The 18481-nt window shown below is 44.6% G+C and overlaps 1 protein-coding gene across 1 annotated transcript in view; it reads right to left on the bottom strand.

Annotated features, from left to right (window-relative positions):
• Positions 1 to 17215: 17215 nt before the first annotated feature.
• The window catches only part of AGPAT4 (1-acylglycerol-3-phosphate O-acyltransferase 4), a 54442-nt gene continuing 53176 nt past the window's right edge, over positions 17216 to 18481 (bottom strand). The window contains exon 9 of the mRNA XM_018566214.1: positions 17216 to 17539. Coding sequence (XP_018421716.1) covers positions 17448 to 17539 — 92 coding nt within the window. The 3' untranslated portion in view covers positions 17216 to 17447. The remainder of the gene's footprint in view (positions 17540 to 18481) is intronic.

An 18481-nucleotide genomic window follows, 5' to 3' on the forward strand; every position in this document is an offset into this window, starting at 1 on the left:
CAGCCAGATGACTGACAGGTGAATGCGGAAGTGATGTAATACACATCACTTCTGCATTCACAGCCCGGGGGGAGGTCAGCAAGGAGCTGATCTCCCGTCCTCCTGACGCCCTCCGAGCCGATCCCGGGCCGCAGATGGGGCAGAGGATCCCGGGATTCAAGGTGAGGGGTCGGGGGGACAAAAAAAAACCGGCGGGGTCGGGGGGGGGGACGCAAACGAGCACATATCGGCGATCGGCGGGCTAGTGACCCGCTGATCGCCTATATGTGTAACACCCGGTACCGGGTGTTCGCATTGGACGGGTCTTTTCTGCCCGTGCGTGCCCGCTAGGGGCGCGCGCAAGCAGAAAAAAAATGCCGTCTGGCGACGGCAACCCGCCAATGCAGCAGTGCCGTCCGTCCGTTTTTCTACTACGGGCGGACGGCAAGAGGTTAAATGCACAAACAAAATAAAAACTGCTTACTGGAATTCTTCGATTTCACACACATACATGCTATTATATTAATAGATGTTTCACCCTTTATCCTCTGACCAGAATATAAACTTTTCCTATAAGGTGATACGACTTTAGAGTGAGCGCAAGTTTTCACATTAATATTTCCCATGGGAAAGAAACACATCTAAAAATACCTATTTCTTGGATAAATACGGGTCTTTCAGGATGCAGCAAGCCGCAGTATTTTAGTCAGGAAGGTGGAAAACCAAAGCTAGCCATTTATAAGTTAGAACAATATTATTTGCGTTTTGTCTGTTCTATAAACCACATCCTTCCACAGCAAGAATTGAATCCAAGCTAACAGCCAAGCAAGTAAGCCTCTTCTGCAGCGTTGTTTTGCTTTGGAGTTCATCTGCTTTTAATAAATTAAGATGACTGCACAACTTTTAAAATGCACTAGTTCCCTAGGGACAGTTTCAAATTAAATACATCTTAACAGATTTTGGTTGTTTTTTTCTTTACCACAGGAGATCGTCAAAATTAGAACCAAGATCTACATGAGGGCTGAAATCTAAAATCCTTTTGGTTTATGTGCTGCATTTCCCAAAAGTATATCTATGGTAAAACTAGACGACAAGGTCCAGCTTTTGCTGAATGCCGGAGAGAGAAATCACCTGACAGGTTCTTATTGATGAGCTGTCTACACTTGTGCTCCTGGGCTGTATACCTGCTTTGCCCATTATGAAGAGTCCCAGCTGTACTTTTACCCCTGTTGTATTTTTAATTTTTGTTATATAATATAAAGGATATGCTTTCCTTTGCAATGGTTAGTTTTTCATCCTGCGGGGTTGCTTCCCTTTCATTTTGCTGTCATTCTGTACCCCCCACTGTAGTCTATAGATTCTGGAGTGACTGCATAAAGGTGGTGAGACACCACTACTTCCAGCATGTTGTAAACACAGGGGGGACAAGTTGTAAATTCTGTTGCACAGCAGGGCAATGCTGAACAGGAAGAGTGAGACACTTACAAGACTTCAGCTTCATTCATCAGTTCCTCCCTGGGCTGCTTTAAAATAGCCCTGTGACAAAAAAAAAAGATCTGCTCCCGTCATGCCTGGCCAGGAGTCCGGACGCAGGGGGTCACAAATGCACACAGAAAAACTGTTGCATAGACTTTAATGAGAGAGCCTTATTTGTATCGAATTGTGCCACTAATTGCTTTATAATAGCCTCCAGAGTATGCACAGTCAGATTGCACTCCAGGAGGCATGTTCAGTGCTGCCAAGCTCACAAGACTTCCACACCTTCTCGCTTGCCTACCAGGAGGGCAGGACCCAGTGGCGGACCTAAGGAACAAAGGGCCCTGGTGCAAGATTTTTTTTGGGGCCCCCCCCCCCCACCGCCACTGGTAGGACCAGCTCAACCAACCTTACTCAACACAATAAGAGCAAATTTCCTATGTCAGCCTCACTAAAAACTTTTTTTTCAAATGGAAGAATCAAAAAACACTTTCTAAGTGTATTTTCAGCCACAACTTTTTTCATAGAGTGGGAAATGGGAACCTGTTGTCAGGTTTTACTGCTGTTCTGAGAATTTCCCTCACTTCCCGTCTGGTAAAACTGTTGTCATCAAGGGCCTAAATTCCCCTCAAAGAATTTTGTCTGGTTCTTGATGAATTGACCCTGTCGCCAAACTTCCGTCCTCCATCAGAAGATCGAAAAACCCAGATGGAAAATGTCCAGGCAAACAGTGACAGCAGCCAATCGAGTGCCATCACTGTTAGGGTACTCTGACAGCAGCATGTCTGCCCCTTTAAGAATACATCAGCCCAGCTGGAAATTCATCCTTCCACGCACAAAGAGACTTATCGGTTCAACGTTTCAAAAATGTCTATAGACGCAATTTGTTAACTATAATGTATGGGTTACATGCCATAACAATTATTTTCAGCAATGATCGGCTTTTATTGCTAAAAACAATAGAGCAAATAAGAGTTAGTTTTGTTCACTGAGCATTATTCAGGAGCTGCAGCAGAGCCGCTTGCTATGTACAGAAGAAGCTGTCTGGGGGGCTGGTGTGTACAGAGGAGGTGGAAGCCGGGAGGACGTGAAGGAGGAGGACTGTTTGCCTGTAGAGGAGATCGTACCCCTGTGGGGCAGGATGCACTGTCTACCACTCTGGAAAAATGATGACCCCTATGGTGACATATGGGACAGGGGAAAGGAGGCATTGCAGGGCAATGCGGATGGTAAGTGACAAATCTCTGCTGACCATTGTAATGACAGCCAGACACAGGAAGTTTGTGCATCAGATTCTGTATAGAGTCCTGTCCATACATTACATGCCTTCTGACAGATGAGATCTGCTACAAAATCTGTGTGTGTGTTGCCAACTTTAAGCTGCTATTAAATATTACTCTAGGCTAAAAGTCACTCTTATCACCTGTAGTGGCTCAGGTATCGTTTACACAATAATGTCTAAATATTGTTTACAGAATAATGATGTTGGCAACATATGTAAAAGATCATCCATCAATCAATCAGTCATAGATATTTGTCTGATACAATAAAGAAGATCAGATTCATCATGTTCAAACAGATTTTCCACAAATCATAAAACTGAATACTGATTAAGCAGTCCCCATATAGTGCAGTCCATTTGTGAAAGAAAGGATTCTTTACTTAAGGTGGCCATACACTGTACAACCATCGCAAGACATTAGTCTTGCGATGGTTGTAAAGTGATTAAAAAAACGTACGATCTGCCCATCTTGGACAGGCAGATCGCACTCTCAATTGCGGTCATCGGAAGCCCTCCCTGAGGGGCGGGCTTCCGATGACCGCAATGCTGAACGGGCAGTGTGTTTTCTAACATGCTTCTTAGACAAAAGACGTGCGACCATTCACACTGTTCGATTCTCGTACGATCGCGGGATTTCCCGCGATTCTCGTACGAGAAATGAGCAGTGTATGTAACAATGATATCAGTGAAGCCGGCCATTCACCTTAAAGTCTGATTGTACACGCTTTATACATTTCAAAGACCTTTCTGTGGATTTTCTTTTTATACTGTTGCAGTTTCACAGGTTGAAAAATTGAGAGAAATGGCTGGTGAGAAGGCTACAAACTTGAAATGAAACATTCCTAAATATTGCCTTTTCTGTGATTATTTTTTAAGACCTGGGCCCCTAAAATACTATGATATCATAAAAATAAGACACTTATCAAGTTGCCTACATCCCAGAAATCATGCAGAACCCATTCTGCATTGCTTTATAATGTATTGCAGAGATCTGTAGTCCCTCTACAGCTTGAAGTCAGGGGCAGAACTACCAGGGTCACAGTGGTTGCAGATGTGACTGGGTGCTGGCACTTCACTGTCCTAAAATCATTGGTCTGTATTGTTTTAGAAAAACTGTCACATGACACTAAAAGTATCGGAAATTGATATCGGCGAGTACTCGAGGAAAGTATCAGTGCTCGATCTTGAAAAAAATTATATCAGGGGCGCTAGTGAGCAGCCAGCCAAGATGGCCGCAATCTAACCTGGCTCCGCCACACACGGACGTGTGACTAATATTAAATCGCGTTTCTAGCTATCACTTGACCCCGACTGAACAGGAGATTACTCCCGGACATGCGGAGATCGGCGAAAGGAAAGTCCGGTAACTATAAAATAACACAGCCGCAGTTCCCGGAGACCAAAACCCCGCCGCGCTCTGCAGGCAAGATGGCGCCGTCCCCGCCCGAGCCAGAACAACAGCCAGCATCACAGGAACTTGTGACAGAAGTGGATGGCTGCTCGAACGCCAGCTCGGCCTCCCCGCTGCCCAGCACGCAACCGGAGGTAACCTGCAGGGACTCGGTTCTCCTAGACAAGTTTAAGTCACTATTACAACGGGAGCTGCAGACGGCTACAGACAAATTAGCGGCCCAGCTTTCCCGCGACATTAGGGGGCTGGGGACCCGCATTAACGACATGGAAAATAAAATGGATGATGTCATCACAGTGTTAGATTCACATGAGCAGGACCTGGACTCTGTAAAATCAGATCTAACTACCTCCATGCTGAAATTGGAAGACCTGGAGAACAGGAATAGAAGGGGAACATTCGGTTGAAGGGCCTACCCGAGCACGTAGAGGACCTAACACTGTCACTGCCTTGCTCCAGGAGCTGCTGCCGGGTTTCCCGGTGGACAGGCTGGAACTTGATCGGGTCCACCGGGCGCTGGGCCCAAAACGTGCTGATGGCCCCCCCAGGGACATTATCCTCAAGCACACGTTTTATAAAACAAAGGAGGCCATCATGAAAGCAGCTTGGGAACGCCGAGACCTGACCTTCCAAAATTGCGTCTACCAGATCTTTTCAGATCTGGCTCCGCTGACCATCCAAAAACGGAAGGCCTTGAAACCCTTTCTGCAGGTTTTGCAACAGAAGGCCGTGAAGTACCGTTGGGGCTTCCCGCTGAAAGTCTCCTTCACCTACCAGGGCCAGATGCAGGCTTTCTCCACTCCAGAGGAGGCCTCATCCCTCATGGAATCGTTACGCCTGATGCCGCCACCGACGCCAGGTCAGCAGAAAACACCAACGTCCCACCCACCCCATCCATCCCAGGATCGCCGCCTGTCACCTCTGTGGAACCGAGGGCCTCAGACACGCCGAAGACTGGCCGACAAATTCTGTGAACGCCACAATCTCCAGGAGGATTCCGCCGGCTGAAGTGGCCCCCCGCTTCTTATTGTCCCTCTTACTTTCCTAACAGAGACACCATCTTGGATCGGTTTGTTGTCCAGGGGCGACACACAAGATTCGTGTGTGTCCCTGTCTCGTTGGGGCACCTGTTCGTTGACAGGTTTGACTGTGGGGTTAATTTGACGGTGGTATAGGACCCAATTGGTAATGTTAGGCCCTTATAAGTTTTAGACGATATATGCTTGCCCATTGAGCTTCTCAGGCGTGCGGTGGGGTCCCTGAGGTAACCGCCGTCTGTCTGACAGGATTCCCATCCCTGATATTGCCTAGCCTGGAAAATGGCCGGTGGTAGAGTAGGAGAGACATACACTGGCTAGTAGGTCTTCGTGTCTTACATAGTTACATAGTATTTGAGGTTGAATAAAGACATTAGTCCATCAAGTCCAACCTATTAGGATCTCATTCTAGGAGTACCTGTACCCCTGTATATTACGGTCCCTTAAGAAATCGTCCAAAAGTTTCTTGAACAATTCCACATTATTTGCTGAAATCACCGCCTGTGGCAGTGAGTTCCAGACCCTAACTGATCTTACTGTGAAGAACCCCCTTCGCCCCTTGTGCTGGAATTTTTTTTCCACCAATTTTAGGTGGTGGCCTCTAGTTTTTGTAATGGAGTTAATTTTAAACAGTTTATCGCTAATGTTGCTACCACCATTGAACATCTTGTACATGGAAATCATATCCCCCCTTAATCTCCTCACCTCTAATGTGAACATGTTTAAATTTAGTAGCCTTGTCTCGTAGCTCTGGTCCTCCATACCCCTAATTAGTTTGGTTGCCCTCCGCTGGACTTTTTCCAACTCAAGGACATCTTTTCTTAGTACTGGTGACCAGAACTGGACCGCGTACTCCAGATGAGGTCGAACCAATGATCTATAAAGTGGCAAAATTATAGACTTGTCCCTGCAATACATCCCCTTTTTAATACAGGACAAGACCCTGCTAGCTTTGTTTACAGCAGCCTGGCACTGCAAACTACCTTTCAGTTTGTGGTCTACAATGACCCCCAAATCCTTCTCCATTTTTGACTTCCCCAGCGGCATACCCATAATTGTATAACCCATTTGTCTATTTTTAATTCCAAAGTGCATTACTTTGCATTTATCGACATTAAACCTCATCTGCCACATTAATGCCCACTCCCCTATTTTATCCAGGTCCTCCTGTATACAGCACACTGTATAACATACCTCTTCCCTGGAACCGAGCTGCACAATTGTCCCCTGCCTAACCAGTCCCACTCACTATTTGTTCTAGCCCGCGCCCACAGGGACTGCTGGCTGCAAGCAGGTCTCCGAATTTTCATCTCCTATACAAAGACATCTGTATTGTACACCAAATTTGTGGGCCCTCCGCTGCCTTACCTCAACATTAGTGGGGGGGGGCGGGGAGGGGACAATGTCTGGTCAGGGTCACCCCACGGAGTCACTACTGGCCCATTGGCCGAGGCACATATATATCTATTCGCGCCTGGGAAGAGGTCCTCTCCAACAGGGTACTGTACACTGCTCATTCTATCGCTGGGGCATGATAATGTCATTTTAACAAACTCAACATTACTCCTGCCCTCACGACAGCTTTTCCAGGATCGACCACATTTTTGTGACCCAAAGTTTCCTCCCCTCCATTGAAAAGTCACGTATTCTATCAGTACCCTGGTCTGACCATTCCCCGGTCCTTCTCACCTGTTCTTCCTTCACTTCCAGACCCCGCCAATACTCCTGGAGACTAAACGATTCTCTGATCTCCTTTGCTGACACGGCACAAATTATTAGATCCTGCATATCCCAATACTTTGAGATAAATTGCGCTTCCGTTTCCTCCCCGGTCAGCCTATGGGAAGCCCATAAGGCGACATTAAGGGGGGACATCATCCAATTGGCCTCCCGCAGGAAGAGGGAACGGGAGCGGAAAATATCTGACCTCTCCTCACAGTTAGAACAACTAGAAACAGCCTGGAAGTCTCGGCCCTCTAAATCACTGCGCCAACAAGTAGCAACGACTAGAGTGGAATTAAACCTCCTCCTCAATGACAGAGCAGAAAAACAGCTACGTTGGAGTAAACGCAACTTCTACGCTAGGGCTAACAAACCCGGCTCAATGTTAGCGAAATTACTGAATTCTAGGCCCACGGGTAATCACGCTATACGCCTTCGGCTTCCTAATGGAGTCACCTCCGCGGACCCAACTGCCATTGTAGAACGTTTCTCAAAAATATTGACTAAACTGTACGATAAACCACCCACATTCCATCCGGGCTGGACGGACAAATTGCTGGAGGAGGTCAATGTTCCGACGCTCACGGATCCCATGGTGGAACTGGTGGGGTCGGATGTCTCTGTTCAGGAAGTCCTTGCGGCCATCAAATCCTTGCACACTAACAAAACCCCGGGCCCAGATGGCTATTCAGCCTTATATTACAAAAAATTTGCTGACCTTCTTGCCCCCCACTTAACCTCATTTTTCAACTCCCTTAAATCCAACCCTAGCCTCCCTAACTCCTCGCTCTTGGCACAGATCGTGATGCTGCCCAAACCTGGCAAAGATGCCCTAGATCCACATAATTATAGGCCCATTTCGTTACTTAATGTAGATATCAAGCTCCTTTCCAAAATATTAGCTACCAGAATAAACCGCTTCCTTGACACCCTAATACACAAAGACCAGGTAGGCTTTATCCCCTCCAGACAAGCCCCAGATAATACTCGCAAGATAATACAGATAATACATCATATCAGGGCCAACAAAATTCCCGGAATGCTTTTATCACTGGATATTCGAAAGGCCTTTGATTCTATCTCTTGGGACTACCTTTATTATATACTGGCAAAGTGGGGTTTCCCAAGCACCTTCGTATCCTGGATCCGGGCTCTATACAGCACACCATCGGCCACTGTCAGGTACCTGCAGCACACCTCATCTGTATTTCCGATCCTGGGGGGTACGAGACAGGGATGTCCTCTTTCCCCTATCCTATTCGTCCTGGCGATAGAGCCTCTGGTGCATCTCATCCGCCTTAACACTAATATACACGGGGTACAAGTGGAAACCACTGACTACAAGCTAATCTCTTTGCGGATGACCTGTTACTAACACTAACTCAACCCCACATCTCACTACCCAACCTATTCTCCGTTCTACGTTCCTTCGCATGCATATCTAACCTGACCATTAATGAGACCAAGTCCTCGGCCCTCAACATCTCTCTCACCCAGGATACAAAGAGAACTTCTCTTTTCTCTGGCATGAATCTCATTTAGATTAACTAGGGATAAAACTGACTGCCACGTATGACTCCCTATATAAAACTAACTATTCCCCTCTATTCCGCCAACTTAGGGACCTTATGTCTTCTTGGTCACGACATGGATTGTCGTGGCTGGGCAGACTAAATGCCGTCAAGATGACGATACTTCCCAAGCTTCTGTACCTCTTCCGCACCCTTCCAATCTCGATCCCAGGGATAGCCCTTTCTGGGGGCGTCCCAACGAGACATCACGACCTTTGTATGGGGCTCCAAAAAAGCTTGGGTACCTAAATTCACCATGTGTGCTCATAGGAAGCAGGGCGGACTAGGACTTCCCAACATAACGAGATACTACCAGGCGGCCCAAATAGCCCCCATAACCAACCTGTTCCAAGCCTCTCAAGCACCCCTCTGGACCACTATTGAAAGCACATACTGTGATCAAATTTCCATCCAAGCTCTGCCATGGCTCCCGAGCCGCTTACGCCCAAAATGTCAATATCTATATGATTTTCTACACGGGGGGAGCTTAGTTCCTGGTCTGATCTTCGAACCCGATTGCAAATTCCTCTTCTGGAACATTTCCGATATTTACAGATTAGACACTGGGCCTCCTCACTGATTGCTAATAAATCTACTCTCCCAGCACTAACAACCTTTGAACACATATGTTACCATTCACCTATGCAACCTAAACTGATCTCTATTTTGTATTCACACCTCAACTCAGTGTCCTCCCCCACGGAACATGCCTATGTACGTAGATGGGAGCCTGATCTCCGTACATCTAAGCCTGCTCATGAATGGCACCAGGTATGGAAACTAACGGCCTCCTGTACGATCAATATCACTTCCCTGGAGACTGCCTACAAATTTATGATGAGGTGGTACATGGTCCCCTCAAGGATGACTCACCTAAACTCCTCATTTTCAGCTCTATGCTTCTATGCTTCAGAGGTTGCGCGGCCAAGTGAGATGTTCTCCACACATGGTGGACTTGCCCTATGTTAACTAGACTCTGGTCCAAGACCTTTCTTCTCCTACGTTCCCTTTTCAATACAACTATAACAAAGGACCCAGGGTTCGCACTCCTACACTTCAAGCCACCGACACTCACAAAATCGCAATATAAACTGGCTGTTTATATCCTTCTAGCAGTGAAGCAAGCAATAGCCCAAGCCTGGCGAAAGCAATTTGTTTCTTTCGCGGATGTGCGCCGTAGGATAGATTCGTTTTTCATAAACGAGAAACTCTCTAGTATCCTTTTGGATACCCAAAAGAATTTCCAAAAAATCTGGACCCCTTGGATAGCTTATGCACACCCTGAGCTTCCGTCGGAGAGTCTCACATACTTCTAAGATTATCGGAGTCCCTGGTGCGCTTCCCCTTCCTACCCCCTTCCCCCTTCCTTGTGTGTCCCTCCTTTCCCCTGTTCCCACCTATTCTTAAGAACTTCTGCTATATCACAGTTTAGCGATGCTTTCGGCTCTGGAGCACGGGGAAGGTAGCCCGGACGGGTCCCCTTGTGGTCCAGGGTTTCGACTTTGGAGTAACAGCTCCTGGAGATGACTTATTCACCTGCCATGAATAACTAACTAGCTTCCCTGCGAGGAGGCACTTTACGTATCAAAGAACAAGCTCACCACACAATGTCTAAACTCTGCTACTTGACTGTATATCATTTGTGTCAGCTTCACTTGAACTGTTGTTTTCTCAGCCACTCTATGTTAAACCAATAAAATACTTTGCAAATTGAAAAAAATTATATCGGTGTATCCCAAGTCTCCTCCTTTTTGACTCAACACAATCATACAGTATACAGGTGAAACTCGAATAATTAGAATATCGTGCAAAAGTAATTGCAGTAAGTGCTGCAAAAGGGGCCCAAACCAAGTACTGAGTACATATGCATGCTTGTACTTTTCAGAGGTCCGATATTGTTCTATGTACAATCCTTGTTTTATTGATTGCATGTAATAATCTACTTTTTTGAGGTTGTGGATTTGGGGTTCTTGGGGTTTTCATGAGCTGTAAGCCATAATCATCACAATTATGACAAATCACGGCTTGAATTATCTTGCTTTGCATGTAATGAGTCTATCTCATATATTAGTTTCACCTTTTAAGTTGCATTAGTGAAATAAATGAACTTTGCACGATATTCTAATTATTCGAGTTTCACCTGTATTTTACTCATCATAAAGCATTGTTAGCTTTTCAGCTTTTTAAAAATATATTGTGCTGCTGTTTACAGGTTTGTCGTATATTCCTTTTTTCCCCATCAGAGCATCCAAAAACATAAAGCAAATTAACTTAACCATCTGTCCACATTGCATATTTATGCCTAAATTTTGTGTTTAGCTTGGAGCTTTCCTTCAAAATTAAAACATGTAATCATTACAGCCTTGTTGCAGCTTTTTAATTAATCTGGGAAATAATCTAAAACAAATACATATAGATTTACCAGAACGTACAGTAAGCCATGTTATCTATTTTCAATGTAAGGATGACAGCTCTTCCCATACTGTGCTTCAAAAGTTAAAGTAGAACTAATTTTATTTTAACTTTAAACAAACAGGAATTATGTGCTTGTTACAGTACAATAGACATTTTATTCATACATTTTTCATAAGCACTTTATTATGAGTATAGTCCCCTCTCCTGTTTACAGTGCGCTGCTTCCTCAACTTCCTGACAGGGACATCGCACAAATAATGTCACTACTATCACTCAGTGGGACAACACGCTCCGTCTCATGCCTTCTGCCAGCCCACATGCATATCCTGTATATTTCTTTTGTGTAAGAATCTCCAGCTGCCTGTGTGTAGGCGCATCCCCCTGTAGTCTGATCCTGGGAGTGCGCCTGAAAGAGGAGCTCCAGAAGACCCTGAATGAGAAAGGAGCCACCTTAGGTCCTGAAGGTGGGGCAACACCTAAGGGAGCAAGCTAAAATAGGAAAAAAACTGTACAAAATGAAGCAGTGGAAAGTTTTTATTTCAGCAGTACACATAGCTGAAAAAATTTAGCCTTTAATATCATCAGCCTTTTTCTTGGCTGAAATCTATACATAATTTAAACATAGAGGCTTGGCAATTACTGGATTAACAAAATGTCACCTCCAAGGGGTGGAGTTTCCCTTCAAATGGCCACTGTCTTATGGGGCATTATTAATCCACAGGCTTTAAAGTATATAATTTAAAAGAATTGTTGCACAGTTGTGAGTTCTCCCTTTAGGCAATTGAGACCCTTGACCCTTTGATAGCAGCCTCAGATACCTAAATAGGTAAGCAGTAAGTCCTTCCTGCAGGGTCCCGCAGCAGTAGCTTCTAGGTAGCTCTCCCTAGAAATTCTTCAGCACAGAAGAGTCAAATTCCGAGCCTCCAGGAGCGTAGGGATGACTGGTCCCTGTCTCTCAGGACCTGTGCTTCAACAGCCAAGCTGTTAAAGCTAGCGACCGAGAAGCAGGATGGAGAACCGGTCCTGGGAGAGGTCTGGAAAGGCCCACAGTGAAACTGCCAAGAGTCTGAGAATACCTGAATCCCACATGCTCCCGGGCCAGTCCAGTGCAAAGAGAATCACCAGGATGCCCACTGTCTATTATGCAGAGCAGGAGAGGGAGAAGCCTTGGGACAAACCTGCCCAGTTTGTTGAAACTAGATGTCCCAAGGTCCAAGTCTGGAGTCCCCCACCTGCGACCAATCAGATTGTAACACCCTTGGGTGGGTAGACCATTGCACTGGTTCCAGACGTTGACAGCAGAGGAGGTCTGCTTCCCAATTTTTCATGCCTTGGATGTGTATGTTCAGGGCCGGAACATGAAGTTCTACCCAGGCCAGGATTAGAGCCACTTCTCTTCAAGCTGCGTGACTTCTGGGGCCCCTGGTGGTTGATTTTGGCCACTGTCATAGCATTGTCCAACTGAATCCTGGTTGGTAACCTTGCAGACGAGAACAACTAAATCACCCTGAGTTCCAGGATGTTGATGGTCCTCCGACAACCAAGTTCCCTATGTCAAGTGGGTATCCAGGGCTCCCCCCTAGTCCAACAGGCTCTCGTCCATCATAAGGATCCCTCCAAAGGATTTCCCTGACTCCAGCACTGGATATTCATTAGGGAGAGCCTTCCCATGCTGGTTGTGCAGATCCTACGCAGCCAGTATAAATAAGTATACACACACACACTATATTGCCAAAAGTATTGGGACACCCCTCCAAATCATTGAATTCAGGTGTTCTGTGAAATTTCCTTGCTACTAAATATTCCACGTTCAACTGTTAGTGGTATTATAACAAAATGGAAGCAACTGGAAACAACTGCAACTCAGCCACGTAAAATGACAGAGCGGGGTCAGCGCATGCTGAAGCACACAGTGAGCAGAAGTCGCCGACTGTCTGCAGAGTCAATAGCTACAGACCTCCTAAGTTTGTGTGGATTTCAGATTTGCACAATAACAGTGCGTAGAGAGTTTCATGGAATGGGTTTCTATGGCCGGACAGCTGCATCCAAGCCTTACATCACTAAGTGCAATGCAAAGCGTCGGATGCAGTGGTGTAAAGCACGCCACCACTGGACTCTACAGAAGTGGAGACATGTTCTCTGGAGTGACGAATCACACTTTTCTGTCTGGCAAACCGGTGGACGTGTCTGGGTTTGGTGGTTGCCAGGAGAACGGTACTTGCCTTACTGCATTGTGCCAGGTGTAAAGTTTGGTGGAGAGGGGATTATGGTGTGGGGTTGTTTTTCAGGGGTTGGGCTTGGCCCCTTAGCTCCAGTGAAGGGAACTCTTAAGGCATCAGCATACCAAGACATTTTGGACAATTTCATGCTCCCAACTTTGTGGGAATTGTTTGGGGATGGTTCTTTCCTGTTGCAACATTACTGCGCACTAGTGCACAAAGCAAGGTCCATAAAGACATGGATGGGGTGGAGGAACTTGACTGGCCTGCACAGAGTCCTGACCTCAACCCAATAGAACACCTTTGGGATTAATTAGAGTGGAGACTGCGAGCCAAGCCTTCTTGTCCAACATCAGTACCTGACCTCGCAAATGCGCTTCTGGAAGAATGGTCAAACATTCCCATAGACACACTCCTAAACCTTGTGGACGTCTTCCCAGAAGAGTTGAAGCTTTTATAGCGGCAAAGGGTGGGCCAACTCAATATTGAACGCAACGGATTAAGACTGGGATGCCATTAAAGTTCATGTTCGTGTAAAGGCAGGCGTCCCAATACTTTTGGCAATATAGTGTGTGTGTGTGTGTGTAGATATCTACTGTATACTGGACTGGGTAATGTGTTAGGAATGAAAGGATGCCACATCGTTTGATGGAAATGAAAAATTATCAACCTACAGAGGGCTGAATTCAAAGACACCCCCAAAAAAAGTGAACAGATGATGCATCAGGCTAGTCCATTGTGATGAAATTTCATTGCAGCAACTCAAAATGGTACTCAGTAATTTGTATGTTTTCCCTACGTTATGTTATAAAACATCTATTCTTACCCATATTTTTGGTAAAACATATAAGTCGGGGTCACGTCGGGTACATAGACACCAAACATGTCAAGCCTTAAAATTGCGTGCGCCTGCAAAATCGCAAAAAACGACCACACTGAAAATTGGCCATAGGCGACGCTTAAAACACTTTTAACGCTCATCAGTTTAGTGTTATCAGTAATTAATGGCCCTAAAATTATTGCTCACACTCCTCTTGTGGAAGAAATACCCTGGAAAGGGCTGTGTCCAGGATCAGGCCCAGATGCTCTAATCAGTAGATAGGGAATCCAACCAAATCTCTGCAGTCTACACTGTCCACTGGTCTATAGAACATGAGCAGTCTGATTCGTGCAGATAACAAAAAACATAAGAAACAACTTGGGGCTTTCAAGGTGCCAAGAACTGAATGACAATATGTATCTAAAATTCCATTTTTAATTGTTATGAATATACATTAACCCTTTCCCTGCCAAGCCCTCCGGAACATTTTTCAAATCAGCTGAATATATAGTAATGACATACACAATTGACTATATCAATGAAACAATAATGTAAGTCCCCCACCCCCGCGAGCACGCTCGTCTTCACGTAAACACATTTGTCGGGTGCGCCTACTTATGAAGACGACGAACATGTTGGGTATCGCAGCGCACGACTGAGTGAGAGCAATCATTCTAGGGCCAGTATTTTTGTGTACAGTCTATGGACTTTTTGCAGTACTGAATTTTGTCGTCGCTTCACGAACGCACACAATTTTTAACCTGGGCATTTTGGGTATCTATTTACTCGTTGTAACCTCATCTTTTTTTATTTTCTTTACAAAAATGGGTATTTTAAGGGCATTTTTCACTAAATGTTGGGGTTTGATAAGGAGTCGCTCTAATATCGTGCAACATAAAAATTGCCAACTGCAGCCATTTTATTCTATAGGGTCTTAGCTTTCAGAAAATATATGTTTGGGGGTTTCAAGTAATTTTTCAGGCCTAAAATGTGGAATATAACATGGGTGCAAAAAAAAAAAAAAAAATAAGGCCTAAGTCATGAAGGGTTTAAACTGAATTTTTTCCCAGCTTATGCTATATGAATGGGAACATGTAACAATTATAAAATAGGTGTTATTCCAATCCGGCTGCAAAAGTGGAAATACACGCAAAGAATCCTTCTCATGTGAATGGAAAGGAGGCTCATCCTGTATTGTTGGGGAAGCATATCAACTAGCCCATACACACAGTAGCGCAAGGCCCCTAGGTAGGAGCTCCAGGTGTTGGAAGGACAGATGCATCTGTCAAAATGGAGCCAGGGTCCCATACCATTCACTTGGTCCACGCCGCAAGGGTCTGGCAAGGACTGTGGTTTTTTAATGAAATCCTCCTTGATAGGGTATTGTTGAGCAAAATGCTTTGGAGGGACAAAAAGCTTTTCAGGGCAAGGCCTACAAAGAGTTGTGGTGGCAGTGGAGCAAGCAACAGCATTGCTGGGAGCATCTTCCTCTAGAAAAGCACGCACAGAATAAGAAAATGGTGTTGTGGCAGTGCATGGCAATGCCACTATGTAGTTTGGCAAAATGGTCACCCAGGACTCCCAGCAAGAGGGGCTGATCGATTCCAGGAAAGTATTTTTACCAGGAAAGAGCTGGCTTTACAATTCTTTCCGGGTTTTCTGGATGATAGTTGGGATCCTGGAGATTTCTAAGAGAACTGGGAGGGATAAAATCTCCATTCCTGGGTCTGGGCTTTAGTGGGGACCAGCACCATGTGATTGTGCAACTGTGCACAGCCCTTATGAAAAGGATGCTGGTTCATGTTCAGGGTTCCAGCTGGAAGACAAGGCAGGTATCTGTCCAGGAGTCAGGAGGACTCCATCCTGGAGCCAGCCTGTGTGGCAAGTCAGCTGGATACAGCCTTTGTGGGAGAAGTTTAAAATAATAACATGAAGTCAGTGAGACTTTGAAAAACAGTATTTTGCTGAAAGACAAGCTGAAGTTGTGTTGTTATTTTGGAGAAACCCCTGTGAGGGAAGACTTCTGTGAACATTTATATAAAAGTGGGCAGGAAGCCCTAAAAAGAACATGTTTGCGAGTGGACTAAATCTCACAGTGCGCACATGCACAGTAGGGCCAGGGAAAAATGAGGCTACACAGGCACAAGAATGGCCGGCAACAGATCTTGCGACATAAAACGAGACTTTGGTGCCAAATGTAAAAAGCCAGCACTCCTGGCTCCATGGCTGACACATCGTTAAGTGTTGCAGCACACGCTCTGCAATCACCACAATGGGAAAACAGGCGCAAACATGCTGGGGACCCAGCCATGGCAGATTTATTCCTCTAGGAGCAGGATGTTGGGGCAAGCCCCATTCTGAATTTGCCCATCATGGTGGGCATACCCAAAGAGGGGTCTTTATGGACAGGGTCCTACCAGCTAACGGACCATGGATCTGTATAGCACAATGTGGCTGTGTGTCTGAAGCAACATTACAAAGATGGCCATGGGTACCCTTTTCTAAGACTCAGGCAAGGACCCAACCAATCTGAAAAGCTGGTGAATGCCGGGTATAAGCTGTGGCAAACTCTTCCATCAATATATCAACATAACCTACCCTGTCTACAAGTTCATGCATTATTAAACTGAACTGTGTTATCATAGATTATAGGTCTTTGTGAAGCATGCCACTCAATGATATAAGCATCTTTATTAAAATGTGTTTAGAGACAATTCAATCAGAAGTGAGAAATTCAGTAAGAGAATTAAAGTGGACACACAGATGCTCAGTGCTATAAAGCTGCCCTCTTACCACTCAGCAATAGCTTAGATTTTGCCAGGCTGTGTTCATATGGAGTAGGTGAAGGAGAATCCACAGACAGATCAGTCTGGGCACCCTTTTTGTTTAGTGTCCGAATGTTCTAACCAGGGCATTGCGTGCTAGTAAAACATGTGATTAGAACCAGTTTGCTTCTTCAAAAGCACCCCCTCCCCTGCCGTGTGCGCATTCCAAATGCAGGCTCGTAAAAACATGGGCACTCAATGCTTTTCTGCATGTAGCACCAGTTTTTGAAGACTTTCTATTGTCCTTAAAACAAGTTTATTTTTTTGGCCAAGCAAATAGCCCATAGACAACATACTCATGAAATATAAAACAAAAATGCTAATCCTTTCTTATTTTGATACAAAACAGCACATAGACAATTTAAAAAAAATGATAATTAAAACCAGACAACATTATTGCACAGTAGTTTATTTTATTTTATTTATGTTTTGTTTATCTAGGCAAGTGCCACAGGCGTAAGTATTTTTTCCATTGTCTGAATTGAAGATCCATGGGATGGAGTTATCACAGTTTAAAAATAAAATACATTAGGTGGTTTCCCTGATCCTGATGCACTAGCAAAATAATGATATGTCACCTAGGCGAGTGCTAGAAGCACCATCAAGGCAATGCAGACTTCTCATTCCTACAAATTCTGGGTCACTGTTCAAAATATTTCCCTTTTAAAGTCTTAATAGTATTCAATACTGTTAAGTCTTTTTTTGTTTGTTTTCGTGGTTGCCGTAAGTGGAACCTCTGTCTATTTCAGTGAAGCCAATCATCTGCCGCACTCCAACAGAGACTGAAATAAAAAGAAGAAAAAACACAATTACAGTGTCATAGCTATAATCAAATTGTAAATGCTTTTTGTTATGAATATATTCTTTTAATAGAAAACTCCTATTGTTGTTATATGTATATTCTTTGACTAGATAACCCATTGTTACAATATGGTTTATTTTTAGTTAGATATCAGCATTCTAAGTGAAGAGAAGTTGGGCTCAATCCCCAATTGAGTCATCCCGGTTTCTGGAAGGCAAGCCACTATACTAGACTTATTCATTTCCAATAATGCGGACCTAGTTGCAGACATGGCAATTAGAGATACATTGGGTAATAGTGATCACTGGGTGATTATTTTTATGTTGACTACAGAAAAGAGAAGTGTGTTGGTTTGACAAGAACGCTAAATTTCAGAAAGGCAAACTTCGATAAGCTGCGTCATCTAGTGTATGACACTACATGGGACAACATATTTCTAACAATAAGCATTGATGAGAAGTGGTATTGTTTTAAGAATACATTACACAATGCTTTCACCAAGTGCATACCATTGGGTAACAAAAATAAAAGACCAAGAACTAAGCCTGTCTGGTTAAATAAAATGGTAAGACAAACACATCAAAAGAAAAGAAGCTGACATTTAAAAAATCTAAGATAAAGGGGACTGCATTGGCATTCCAGAGCTACAAGGAATGCAATAAGATATGTAAACATGAAATCCATGCAATGCCAGGCTGCGGCAAACAAAGCAAGTAGAGTCCTGTCTTGTATTAAAAAGGGAATGTTCTGTAGAGATAAAGCAATAATTTTTGCCATTTTATAGATCACTGGTTCGGCCTCATCTAGAGTATGCGTTTCAGTTTTGGTCGCGAATCAACAGAAAGGAGATCCTTGTGCTGGAGAGAGTCCAGAGAAGGGCAACTAAACTAATTAAGGGGCTGGAGGACCAAAGTTATGAGAC

Source organism: Nanorana parkeri, unplaced genomic scaffold (genome assembly GCF_000935625.1).
Source record: "Nanorana parkeri isolate BGI_ZX_2015 unplaced genomic scaffold, ASM93562v1 scaffold925, whole genome shotgun sequence".
In the NCBI taxonomy this organism is placed as follows: domain Eukaryota; kingdom Metazoa; phylum Chordata; class Amphibia; order Anura; family Dicroglossidae; genus Nanorana; species Nanorana parkeri.